This window comes from Plectropomus leopardus, chromosome 10 (assembly GCF_026936395.1).
Source record: "Plectropomus leopardus strain MGB_pleo_1.0 chromosome 10, ASM2693639v1, whole genome shotgun sequence".
NCBI lineage: Eukaryota > Metazoa > Chordata > Actinopteri > Perciformes > Serranidae > Plectropomus > Plectropomus leopardus.
The window spans coordinates 27,243,550-27,257,298 of NC_142185.1; the positions used below are offsets into that span (position 1 = coordinate 27,243,550).

General features: G+C 41.0%; 1 protein-coding gene across 6 annotated transcripts in view; it reads left to right on the forward strand.

Moving 5' to 3' along the window:
* klf12b (Kruppel like factor 12b) overlaps window positions 1-13,749 on the forward strand; it is a 99,851-nt gene that overhangs the window by 79,285 nt on the left and 6,817 nt on the right. For all 6 annotated transcript variants that reach the window (XM_088083469.1, XM_042494261.2, XM_088083471.1 and 3 more), the window contains 2 exons: window positions 2,137-2,272; window positions 12,784-12,941. In XM_088083469.1, coding sequence (XP_087939595.1) covers window positions 2,137-2,272; window positions 12,784-12,941 — 294 coding nt within the window. The remainder of the gene's footprint in view (window positions 1-2,136; window positions 2,273-12,783; window positions 12,942-13,749) is intronic.

Consider the following 13,749-nt stretch of genomic DNA (forward strand, 5'->3'; position numbering starts at 1 on the left):
GTTTGTCAGAACTTGTCAGTTCTTTTATTCCTCTGCAGCTGTTTTAAGAGTCACGTGGTGGATAATTGATCTGTTCATCAGTCAGAGCTGATCAGATCAATGGGTAAGAGCAGAAAATAACACAAAGTGAGTGAAAGTAGACTCTGAGACCCAGCATGATGAGCAGTTAAGTTTCACTTTGCTGCACCTGTCCTGCTGCACTGCTGCTCCGTCTATGCCTAGAGTACGCTCTGCACTCCGATGTTTCCGATGTACTCCTCATGAAAAGTCCAGCTCTAAAAATAACAAATAAATAAGTGGCAACAAAAGTTTTAGATTAGTGGGCCACCGCAAATAAAATTAATGTGTGGGAAACCCTGTGGTCTATCTGTTTTGGAGAGAAAGAGATATCTGCGGATAACTTGACTGCAGGTAAAAACCTCCTGAACAATGAAGACTTCTAACCAGGAGAAGTTTCAGCTGATTGTAATCTGCAGTCCTCACCACTAAATCCCTCTAAATCTCACACACTGTTCCATTAATGAGAATATTTACACAGAAATTCCAGTAGTCAAAGTAGAAGATATTAAGTGCTACAATATATCATATTTTTTGTTTCATATGGTCCTATTTTATTTGGAATTTTTCCTTTTAGGTGGCACTATTGTTCAGTTGCTGGAAAAATGAGTCCACTCTCCTTATATGAACTTTAATGTGAGGGTCAAGAGCCCAGATTTACCTTGTTTGACTTGATACAAACCAAACAATCATGTGCAATGATGCAAGTCTCAGTCATTCTGAAGCTTTCAACACAGATACAAAAACACTTCCATGCACACACACACACACACACACACACACACACACGCTCACGCACACACAGGTTGGCCATCCTCTTTAAGAGAGGGCGGGTACCCTTCCTTTCACTGCTGTCTCCCTGTCTCCGGCAGGAGGTTGCCATGGAAACAGGGCTTGACTGGAAACAACAGGAGAGAAAGAAAGAAATCCGGTGCTCTGCCCACCTCTCCACCACTCCTCCTTTGTGTCCCTCGCTCAAAATACCCCTTTCTAACACACGATGCATTTCGAACTAATTACAGGTTTTCCATAGGGTAGGCGAGCTGGTGACCACTCTGCATGTCTTAGTCTACGAAAACAGTTAGAAACCTTTAAAGCAAAAGCTCCAGCAGACTTACAGCATTATTTCTGCGCGCCCCCCCTTCAGTAATAACACCATGTCCACTTCTAACTCTAGACCCTTATTATGGGCCATTATGGACACAGTCTCGGCTGAGAGGGCAGAGGAGGTGACGTCCTGATAGCTTTTATAAAAGCACCAGGCGTACAGTACAACTGAGGATGCTGCGGTAGAAAATGTATCTCTATTATATTCTGTGTGCAATGCTTACATTTTCAGAAACGAGACTAGTTATTAGTCATTGTAATATCTTAGCTGTGCAGTTCCCAAGTTGTGTAGTCCTTTGCCTTTTTTCTAAATTACTGTATAACTCAATCAGTGTTTAATCCGGTGGATTTCCAGCGACTTTTCTTTGACAAGTCCTCTCCGACAGGTTTTTATTTTTTCTGACATTCATCTCTTGAGTTATCCAGGATGTGCACAGCCGGTGTTCATGGAGACAGAGAGGACAGAATGGCTGCAGGCTCTGGCAATATATCCAATCAGTTGTCCAGGGGAGAAGTTGTCACAACTTGTGGAATAGATGTTACTTTGTCATGCAGCTCAAGAGACAGAGACCCCTGCGCTCACTGGCTCGGAGGCTCGGAGGCTCGGAGGCTCATGGTTAATGGCATGCTGGCCAGTCAAAAGTTGCACGGGCTTTTCTTGGTTACTGTGCAAAGAGAAACAAATCAAAAGAAGAGACAAAGCTAGCCTGCTAATTATCAGGATGTTCTGTGAAAAGAATACAACAGCAAACGGGTGGATTTAGACTTTTGTGTTGTCCTCGGGCCTTTTATGGGGAAGTTTGTCATTATCATGAATATGATTCTCTGTCAGTTGCACATGTAGGGGAGCAGAGTGCTCAGCAGAGTGGCACTCACGCGTGCACACATACTTTTAAGTTGGACATATTCACACACACACATTCAATAACAAATGTACCCACTGACTCCCGTGTCTGTGTCCCGTCCTCGCAGCACACGCAGACCCCAACGGCCTGTCGCCAAGGCAGATCAAGAGTGACAGCGATGATGACGACTTGCCAAACGTGACCTTGGATAGTGTTAATGAGACCGGCTCCACTGCGCTGTCTATAGCCCGCGCTGTACAAGAGTGAGTATTATGATCTGTGCACGTGTGTGTGGGAAATGTCGAGTCTCTATGCTGACTTTTTCTCCTTTACTGACCCCAACAGCTCTAAAAAAGTCTTGACTTGAGCTTCTATTTCTGATCCATCTTGTCACAGGAATTGTTTTGGTCTTGATCCTAACACTCTGCTGTGGGCAGCTGTTAAATTTGGTATCTGGGAGTTTTACTTTGGTCCACTGCTGTAGTATTCTTAGTGTTGGATAAAGTTGTTTTTTTTCCACATTATCATTCACCCCAGTAGTAAACACTCACAACAACAATTCATCTGTTTATTGAAATAAATGCTTCATAGCACATCGTAGTTAATCATCAGCCACACAGAAAAAAAACAATGTGAAGGGAGTGTCAAATGTCACTGCTCATAGAAAGAGTTTAAAGGTTGTGTATGTGACATTGTGAGCATTAATATAAACAAGTACTTGCCATATGAAGATATAGATATGGCGTTCTGTGCAGAGAATCAAGTCTTCCTCTGTGTGTTTTGTAATCTGAGCTTCTCTGTGGTCTGTTGACGGCAGAAGATTCAGCCGTCTGTGCATGAAAGTGCATTTGCGTGTCACACTGGCTAGCTCATTGCAGCCGTTAAAGCATAGCGCCCACCGTCTGGTTCCCCTTGTTCACACCACTAGGTCTGTAAGCGTTGTTGCCATTGGTTAATGCTGTTCACGAAGTTAGCACACTTAGCTGCTTGCCACCTGCTCTGAAGCCTTCATGTTGAAAACCATGTCCTCCTATCGTTTTAGAAGTTATTTTTGTGGAATCAGCGTCAGAGGAGGCTGAACCAGTTAGTGAATGAACTCACTCTGATGAGCTCAGTGCAAGACATGAAAATCAAAGTGAGGAAAGTAAAAGACTAAAGTCAAGAGGTCATGAGATTAAAAAAAACTTGTTACATGAGGTAAAGTTTTTGGGGGGTTTTTATCCATTGAGCGCTTTAGTAGGAATGGTTTGTAATGTTTTTTTTCTTTCTGGTTGTGGTATTGATGTGCTAACTGGCTAACAAGCTTATTAAATCCATCCTGTTGATCTTCCGGTTTCCTTTTTTGAATGAAGAATACAGTCTACCCCCGACTGTTGGTATGGAGAGTTATTTCCTCTCTCACAGGCACAGAATGTGCCTGCTAGTTGTCCGTTGGCTGTAGTCCTTGGTGTGTTTAGGTTCAACTTTATGACTTTTTTGCAACAGTCGCCACTTGTTTTTTGTTGTCAGTTTGGTGTATCTGGGCCTTAACATGTAGGTCTTTTTTTTTAGATTATTTTTTTGGCTTTTATTGTCTTTAATGGACAGGACAGTTTAAGCATAAAAGGGGAAGAGAGAGAGGGGACGACAGCAAAGGGTCGAGGCCGGAATCGAACCCGCGGCCACTGCGGCGAGAATACAGCCTCTGTATATGGGGCACCGCTCTATCCACTGAGCCACCAGGTGCCCCAGTAGCTCTGTGTTAAGGGCTTTTATTTTGAAGTCCTATTTTTTTTCCCTTGCTATGAGCCATTTTTTATTAACCAACCGATGTTTTGACGACTTTATGTTAAGCAGCATGGAAGTTTAAGAAAAAAGTTTGTTGAAAAGTGTGCAAATAGAAATAATACAGTGGAAATTTAAGCCCTGACATGGCATTACAAAGTTCAGAGTACAGAGGTTTAAAATGTTTCTCCTGACATCGCTCATTGTTAGTCACCCTGGATGAGAGCATCATTTACATATAAACCCGGCGTAGATCCGAGCATTGTGCATTTCTGTGTGCTTTTGTGACTGCCTTTCCACATTCGGATGTACATGCGTGGGTGTGCATCTATATGCCTGAATGCATATGGCTCAGACATACTTTGTGCCCAGACATTGCAACTCCTGTGGTGCCAGTCCATCTGTGTTGAATGTAAAGACTTCCCTCTCCAGTGGATGACAGCTTACAGTTTTCTGATCAGAAACAGGAAATCAGACGTGGAGAAACATTTGGCTCGGCACTGCCCTCCTCCCCTGCCGCCCATAAACGCAGAACAGTCAAAACCAGCAGCCTGGCCAGACTCAAGTTAATGCCCTTAGGACTTTTATTTAGACTAACTGTAAGGAAAGTATTCCAGGACTCTGTGAGAATCCGGCTAATGATGTAGTATATTAACAAGGTTGAGTCTGACGTTCGCTCAACCCCAACTGGCTGTGTGCTGGTGGTAATAGTCCAGCTTACAGGCTTGTGTACAAGACATACTGTTGCATTACAGGCTGTGTGAACATTACAGTAATGAAACTAAATGAGTTATTGTGGTGCAACGCATTGTGGTAAAGGCTTGTTCTCTGGCTGTGCTTGTTCAGTGGTACAAGTAGAGGTTGCCATGTTTCTGGGAACACACACTCGCAGAGAGAGAGAGAGGGCGACTCACTGGAGGACTCAGGTTTCAATGCAGGTTATTGAAAGGGACAGGCATGCCCCTGAGTGCCACACGTGGGCACCGGGTGGTCAGAGGAGAACAGAGGTTGGCAGGACCCAACCTTTCACTGCCCAAGCTTTCACTATGGAGAGAAATCACCAGCCAGGCTCAGTAATGCCCTGCCAGGGCCTGCCCACACACTCACTTCTCTGTGTGCAAAGTGCAGACTGTGCTGTGTGGAAACTGTGCTCCTGTGTGCACGCAGTGTACGTGACTGTGCGTGTGAAAAAGTATGTGTGCACGTCTGTAAGTATTAATCCTCCGGTGAGTGTGTGTGTGTGTGTGTGTGTTTTGTACTGTATGCACGCACGTGTTTTCTGCACAGTGGACAGAACAGCTGGTTCCAGAAGGAGGTCAGCCATTGTCAACAGGAACACAGACTTGCATGTTTGTCTGTGAAAAACAAAGCAGTCTGTAGTCTTCTTGAGTTACACGCCGGTTTGGCCACATAGAGGAAGAATGTGCATTCTGTATTGACACAACACATGCGCTCTGTGGACATCTGCAGCGCAACAGAAGCCGACAGGCACTTCTTCTTTGAAACATATCGGCCCATTGTGTCGCTGTGTTTCTTTTCTTTTCATTTCCAATGCGCACGTCGTGAGTGGGGAAAGATTTGCTTTATGTAATTTAGTATCCACATTTACACAAGCAGTCATCCAGAGAGCATCAGAGGAGAGGAGTGTAAGGGCGGAGGATGGGAGTGCCTGCAGCTTCCAATCCAGGTATCCATATATAAATAAATGAGTGAAAGGAGAGAGTGAGATAGAGTGTGTGTGTGTGTGTGTGCGTGTGTGTGTGTGTCATGTGCTTCTTGGGCAGCCTTCTCCATATTCATGCGTTTCCCTGGGGACGGGTGGATAGGCTATTGTGGGAGAGTGCGAGTGAAAGAGAGGAAGACAGTTAGAGAGAGAGGAGAGGGAGATAGGTGTGTGTGTGAGCGTATGTGTGTGTGTGTGTGTGTGTGTGTGTGTGTGTGTGTGTGTGTGTGTGTGTGTGTGTTGGGGTTTGGGGGCTTGTATTGGACGGGTTGTCTCTGCTGAAGTCTGGCTGGTCCCCAAGGAGCTGGGGGCCACGGAGCAGAGCAGGTGGAGGGAGGGGAGGCGAGGGGTAGTATCTTCGGACAGGTACAGGAATGCCCAGTGGGCAGTCTTCCAGTGCACACACACACACACACACACACACACACATTCACACACTCCTTTTCCTGTTTTCTCGATAAATCCACTAATACAGCAGGTCTGTTTAAGGTCTGCTGCTGTGTTCAAACGCTCAGTTGTTATGACCTTGTTTCCTATGAGGAGTTAGAAAAATATGTATTGTGTTTGCATTGCGGGAAACCCCTGTTGCAGGTGAAACACACATACACACACACTCCCTCTCTCTCTTTCTTGCCGTTTCGCTGTCGTACGCTTGTGGGGAGCAAACGAGAGGGAAATAAAAGAAGGAAACAAAGGAAGTAAAACAGAGGTCAGCTCTGTTTGAAATCGTTCTCAGCTGTACTTCCTATTTTTTCTCGCCTGCTTCGGGAGACACAAACAGACACATTCACACAGCCGTGATGCTGCGGTGACACAGGGTTCAAGGCAGTGTGAGTCTGCCCCTGGGCTCACATGAGAAAATACAACGAATCGATTCTCACAGCCACGACGCCATATAGCCAGAGATGTGCTATTAAAGACATAAGGATGTATTGTTTATGCGAATAAATACAGCCTACTCACAACTATGTAGCTTTTTTTTTAAATAATTTTGCCATATTTTTGTCTCATTAACTGGGAAAGTTATTCAGTTGAGCCCTAGATAAAAAGCCTCTAAGCATAACTTCTCCATGTTGTGATTATAAATGGAAAACTTTTAACTTTTAAGGGACAGTTCATGCAAAATTCAAAAGTATATATAGTTTTTTGCTTACCTGTATAGCTATTTATCAATCTAGATTGTTTCAGCCGTAGAGACATCTGCCTCAACATGTCTTTCCAGAAATTATGACCTTTTTACTCAAGATAAACTACAGACCTTGTTATGAACAGTTTCATGCTGTAACGTTTCAGCTTGCAGAAGGAAGCGTGCATCTAATCATAGACAAGAGGCTGCTGCTTGTGACAGCAGGAGATGTAAACATTAACAACGTCCACCTTGACTGAGCTGTGACACCAAGCCGATGGTCAGCTGTCGGTCGGCCGGTGAGCATCTGTTGCTCTAGTTTTTGCAGTGTGTCCTTCCTGCTGGCACTGGTCAAACCTTGTCGCCTTTCTTCTGCCGTATTCAGTATATTGAATTGATGTCAGAGACGGTGGAGCCCGTAGGCGAATGAAAACACTGATTGTAAAAGAAAAGAGAATCAGAAATGAGGAATGTAAACAAGAAACTTAAGTCAAGATGGTGTGAGATGAAAAAATGTATTTAAGTGGGTTTTTTGCCATTGAGCTCTTTAACAGAAACAGTTTGTAGTTATGTTTTTATTCACTGGTCCAAGGTAACAACTATCTGGTCTTTCAGCATTGGGTTATGTTGTTAATGTGCTAACTGACTAACTAGCGTCTCCAAGCCGTCCTATCAGTCTTTAAGTTTCACTTTTTTATTGATGAATACAGATTGGTGATACTATGTGAGCGACCAGCAGATGCTTGCTTTCAGTGAGGTGATGCGATTGGTGGGTGTAGATTGGTGGAAAGAAAATAGTTCCTTTATGAAACTGCTCACAACAAGGTCTGTGGATTATCTTGAGTAACTAGGTCGTGATTTGTCTTTTTAAATTATTATTTTTTTCTTTTGTGCTTTGAGAACCACAAGCCAAGTGCCATTTAGGTCTGTTATACTGGAGAAAAGGCTGATATCTCCAACATTGGCAACCCACACAAAAACAATCTAGATTGATAAACAGCTCTACAAGAAAAATCTGTATTTTTAATTTTAGGATGAGCATTTGCTGTAAAGTGTGTACCAGTCAATCTCTAGTTGCTAATTTTGCTGTTTTATTCGTTGAACTATTGTGAGCACGGTGATCTCGTACTATGTATACAGTAAGTCTGCTGATATAAATAGCAGCAGTTAAGCAAAATAGACCAATGGTGTTGAAACCCACAGTAAAGCTTGAAAAGCTTTTCATGCTGAACAAGGGGAAAATCTTTAAATGATCTTTAAATTCTTCTTTAATTACACTGTTTTTAAAAATTTTTATTTGATGCCTGCATTTATATTTCTTTATCTGATTTCTGTTACTTTTCTGTCTTGGTCTAATTTCCTCATAAGTGGATTTTGAAGTTTGAAGAACTGCTCACTTTTGTTTTGTGGGTGAATGCTTTTAATGTGTCTGTCTGTAAAGACTGAAGCTTACTAATTGATAGCACGTCTCACAGTGGGAAATTTCTATGAGTACCAGAAATGGATTAAAACAGAAATCTGTCACTGGGCTCTTGAAATGGAGCAGCAGCGACGACAGAATTATCACCAGCGGCAGAGAAACAGTTGTTGCATGTTCAGTGAGTTAATTTATGATGAGTAATGAGTCGTCGTTCGTTCTTTGTTTTAGAACCTGTTGTACTCAGACCGTCCTAAATTATATTATAATCATGGAGTCAATTCATGGATGAAGTCAGAATGTAAACATCCTCCTCATCTGCTGGATGTCTGCGCTCAGAGTGTTTCCACTGTAAATCCTGCCTCTCGCTACACACACACACACACACACACACACACACACACACACATACGCACACAGGCCTACAGTACTTCAGCTTTTAAATGTTAGCAGAGGCATCCCCTGAAATTTTTATAGGTGTGGTCAAATGGAGCCACTGAAAATCTTTGGGGTTGCACACCAAAAGAAAAACCATTACCAAATTTAAGGGTTTCGCTAATGCTGTTTGACATTTAAAGGCCAGTTGAAAAATATGTCAAAATAGAATTAATAATTATCTGATATTTTAATCTGTGCATGTGTAAGGTGATTCACTGTTCTTCATGTAGGCTGGTTGTCCTTTTCCTTTAACAGACAAATATACAGATTTATAACACATCAGTTGTAAAGAAGAAAACATTTACTTGGAACAAGACTTCTCTAGTTTTGGGGAGACTCGGGTACCCATAACACCCATTTTCGTTCAAATGTGTTGAGTTGAGAGGTCAAGGAACCTCTTTAAAAATGGCCATGCCTGTTGTTGCCTCCCCAAAATTGAGCCCAATTCAGGAGCATTATTTAGCCCGCTTTCCAACAAGCTATGCCGAAATGTAGGTAGCAAGGGATACCTTAGATTGTCTAGTTTCACAAGATACCACTACCTAGCTAGCAAGTTTAAAAAGTGAGCGCTCTATAGTCTCTTTATGATAGCATCCCTTCATACACTGCCTGTTCAGTGTGGGAATATTGCACCGTTATGCCGTTTTGCCATTCTGTGTAAAAAAGTACGATTGCAGAATGGAGGGACAGAGATGTCTCGTCTCTGAGCCGACCTGGGAGGTAGTAACAGCGCTGAAACAGTGTCTTTGTAAAAGGGAAGGATGGGAGTGATGTTTTGACAGCATGTTTCTGTGTGTGACCCAATTTTGGAGATTTAAAAAGTAGCTGGTAGAGGATAACAGCTAATTCAAAGACGAAGGAGAGCAGCTGTTAATTTCTGCAACACACTGTTGTGTTAAGTCGAGCCTCTTTGGTTCCACAATGCCAGCATGCTGTCTACAATCACACACTGGAGCGGGATTGTGCCGCCAATGTTAGGTTCTGTGTAAAACTGCAAACAAGGCATAAAGAAGAGACTTAGTAACGGCCACTGCAGGGCGATCTTTATGAGGGATTGGTGCCATGTTTTCTAAACTTAGACAAATACCGTCGAGAGAGAGAGAAATGTGAGGGGAGTCGTAGTCCACTTCATATCTGACCCGTGTGCTCATTTCCTGTACAGCTTCAGATTGGCAGTGAGCCAAAAGCAACAGGTGATCAGCATGTATTTGTGCTTTTCTGTATTTCCGTCTATTTGTGCAGCCTGTGTGTGTTGCTTGCACTTCTGAGTCTGCATTTGACAAATCGTGCTTTACTGAAACACCGAAAGACAGGAAGTGGGTTGTGTGTGGTGGAGACAGTTCACTGGAGGGCCTGTCTGGCGGCCCCTGCTCCTCTTTCAAATCCCTCTGACACAACCGAAGCTGTTCTTTTTTTTATGGTTCTTTCCTTTTTTCACCCCTTTTACCTGTTTCTTATAGCAGAGACTCTATGACCTGAACAAAAAGCATCACCACTGACATATCCCACATATATTACTCCTCCCTTTGAGTAAACAGAGCTGTTCTTGTTTTCTGCTTGTATCTTTCTCTTTGCTGGATGTATTTTGTGTGAGCAGCAGTCATGTGTTTATTGCTGGGTGAAAGGTGCTCGCTGTTGAGCGTGAGACATGAACTACTGACCACCTACGGCAACCCTACCCTCTCTTTCTTCCTGAATTTCTTTGTGTGTGCAACATTATATTTAGAGAAGTGATGCATGTGCACATTTAAGATTTGTCACAGATATGATACAAAAGCTGCAAATAATCACACACAAGTCTGGCATTCAAAAGCACACACACACACACTCTCTCTCTCTCTGCTACAGGGCTTCACTGCTGGAAGTGACAAATTATATAATCAACAGTGATATTGACGAGGTAATGGAGAGGAAATGTCACGCCAAAATGTATTGATGACAGAAGTAACTCAGGAATCATTAACCTCATTGAACAACGTTGAGAAATAAAACTGCTTTATCCCTCCTCATATGATTGATGAAAGTGGAGGAGCAGCAAGAATACCAGCTCTCTTACCTCATCTGCTGCCTCACAGTTACTGTACTGCAGTGCTGCACTGCCACCTGCTGGCAAACGTACTGCTCCACTACCTTTTATGGGAACTGTCTGTATGTATCATAGAGAATAATCATTCTAATATACTGCAGTTAGTATAACATCAATAACAGTTTGAGTTAGAATAACAATTGGCTTTTATGAAAACATCAGAAGACAATAAACTATTTAAGAAATGGCTCCAAAATTAGCAAGAAATTTGTAAAAAGTTACCAGAAAATTACCTTAAAGTGTAAATAGTGAAAGCTAAAAACAAGAACATAATTCTATATATGTGTAATATATAATAAGAATATTTTTTGATTATTATTTGTAATTCTGGACAATCTTCCCTAATTTGTTTTATAATATGTAAGGATTTTTAAGTAATTATCATGTCTTTTTTTTTTTTTTTTTTCAATTTGCTGGACATGTCTTGTTAAGTTGGTCATTGCTAAAAGGCATCTGATTTCAGCACAAATTGTTGTCTGTCTAAAGGGTTAAGGGATCCCTTTCCAATCAGTGAGTAAAACAGTGCATCTCAGACTTTATTGTTAATGATTAATTTCAACAAAAAAAAGGGTTTGGGTTGCATGACAGACAAGTTTGAGAACCACTGGAGTAAACTGATGCCCCTGACGAACATATTGATATATATTATGCGTATTTCATATTATATTCAGTGCTTAAAAATAATTCTGCACAACAACTCATAAGCAGTATAATAATTCTGAAAAGTGAGTGCAATAACTGCAGGAATTTTGTCTAAAATGGGCCATTTGTGTGAATTTTGAGCAGATTATTTCTCATGAACTTTGCAACAGAAATGAGTTTTCCTGATATTTTCACTAACTTTGCATATGATTCTCCATCTGTATTTTGTATTCTTTTATTTTATTTTAACCATCATACATAATTCAAAGGTTTCTTTTTTGACCAATTCAGTTTTTTCTTCTCCCTGACACAGCCATTGATCTGTGAGCTCTGTGATTGTTTTAACTGCGTATGTATTTCTAATGCAGACAGGCTGTTTAGCAGAGAGTGAAGGCTCTGTGAGTAAAGCTTGTGTTCAGGTCTTAACCTTTCCCTCATTCTGAGATTTTTTTTGCTTAATTATAATGTAAAATAATAATCAAAACTCTAAAAATAAATGAACAGAAATGAATGAAATGCGGAGATATAGGCCAACAATATATACATATCTAAAAAGTTTTCTTACATCCCTTATAATCATGAAGGCCTCTTGACCCCCCTTAAAGCTTTGGCGACCCCTAGTGGCGATTGGGACCCTCAAGTTGGGTCTCTGACCAAACATGCAGCTCAGCATTAATCTCACTTCCAAAATAAACCAACGTAACCAACACTTAATACGCATCAACTCTTGTAACAGAACATTTGTCTCCTAAAAACAAATTTTTGTCCCTCACATCACAATGACCTAAAGAAACTGATAGCATTTCCAAATATAACAGTATTGTCTCTGATGTTTTTTGTTGGCACCTCTTTGTTGTATGAGTCGTGCTACCTTACAGTACAGCTCACAATGCAATATGTTTTATTAAGCTTTATTTTCCCTAAAATATTGTAAACGGCAATCTAAACAGTTACTTCTAGGTTTGGGTTTTTTTTTTAGCTATAATATTTAATTATAATATCACATTCACTATTATTTGTGTTTTGTTATTGCTGCTGTTCAGTTTCCTTTGTGCCTTGCAGTAGACTATGTGAGAATGGTGTCCATCAAAGCCACATTCAAAAATCAATGTTTTTTTATTATATTTCAAGATTTCAAGATTTATTGTCATTCGAAACATGAGGTTCATTAAAGGGAATGAAACTAAGTACTGAGGTCCTGGTAAGCAACAATAAAACAGGACACTAAAATTTAGCAGCAGAAACAACAAATAAATACAATTTAATAAAACAATAGTCTAAGATTAATAAAACAATAATCTAAGGTAAGCAAGAAAGAAAAAAAAAACAGTGAGCATTTTAAAAGTGCAAATGCATTCATAAATATTCAAGTATTATTGCCCATGAAAAGTCTCTGGTGTGTGGCAGAGTCTGGGAGGGAAGAAGTTGTTTCTCAGCCTGGTCGTTGTAGCACCGATGCTGCACAGCCATAGTCACTTTTCAGTATAAATCATTCCCAAAACCTGCTTAGAATTAGTATTAATGTTATCCTCACAGTCTAATAATAATTTTATGTTGATTCTTGTTCTCCCGTTGCAGTTCCATGTCCCCGTTCAGTATCGACAGCATACGGCGCCCCCGGAGGTCAGAGTCACCAGATTCCAAAAAGAGAAGAATCCACAGATGTGACTTTGAGGGCTGCAATAAGGTGTACACCAAAAGCTCCCATTTAAAAGCACACCGGAGGACGCATACAGGTCAGCAGGTCTCAGTGTGAATGTTTAAATGCTGTGATTTGATTTTATTATGTTGATGGCTCAATTTATCCAACGGTAATGACATTGACACGCTTTTATCTGTTAGTCAGTGTAATGGGTTTGCAAATATGTAACTCAGGTAATGTTGTGCTAAGGTTGCACTGCAAACAGAGTCTGAATTTCACTTTCAAGAATTGATAAAAGGGAATTATTAATCTGAAAAAGGTCAAAGGAATTTTAAAAAAAGTAAATGTAGCACAAATAATTCAAATAAATAATTAAAAAATAAAGATTTACAGACTGTAGATGTAAACCTGCTGTTCTGTGCCCTGCACCTTCATTCAGAATCATTCTAATACATCTCAGCACATATATGTGAGTAGAAACTCTCACACTTTGATGAGAGACACACAAAAGACAAACACTTTCGAGCTAAAATCAGCATAATCATTCTTATTTTTGCTCAAGCAATTTAGGGATCTTTCCCCCCTCTGTTATGGTCTTGACTAGTCATAAAATAAAATCCAGATTCCTTTTTGTCTAAGACTGAGACAAGATAGACTAAAAATGCCATCAAGTCCAAGATGAGACCTTCAAAAAGTGGTCTCAAGACCATGATCGAGCTCAAGGACGTAAACACCAACAACTACTCTGAAGTAAAGATATGTAGCTCCTACATTGAAATGCTTGTGGGCAAGGTGATACGCGAAAACTTGCAGAAAGCATGGTCATGCTTATAAAACTTTTTGAGCTTTCATGAACTATAGATAGACGTAACTATTGTGCTGTTTGACCTTTTAAAACATTA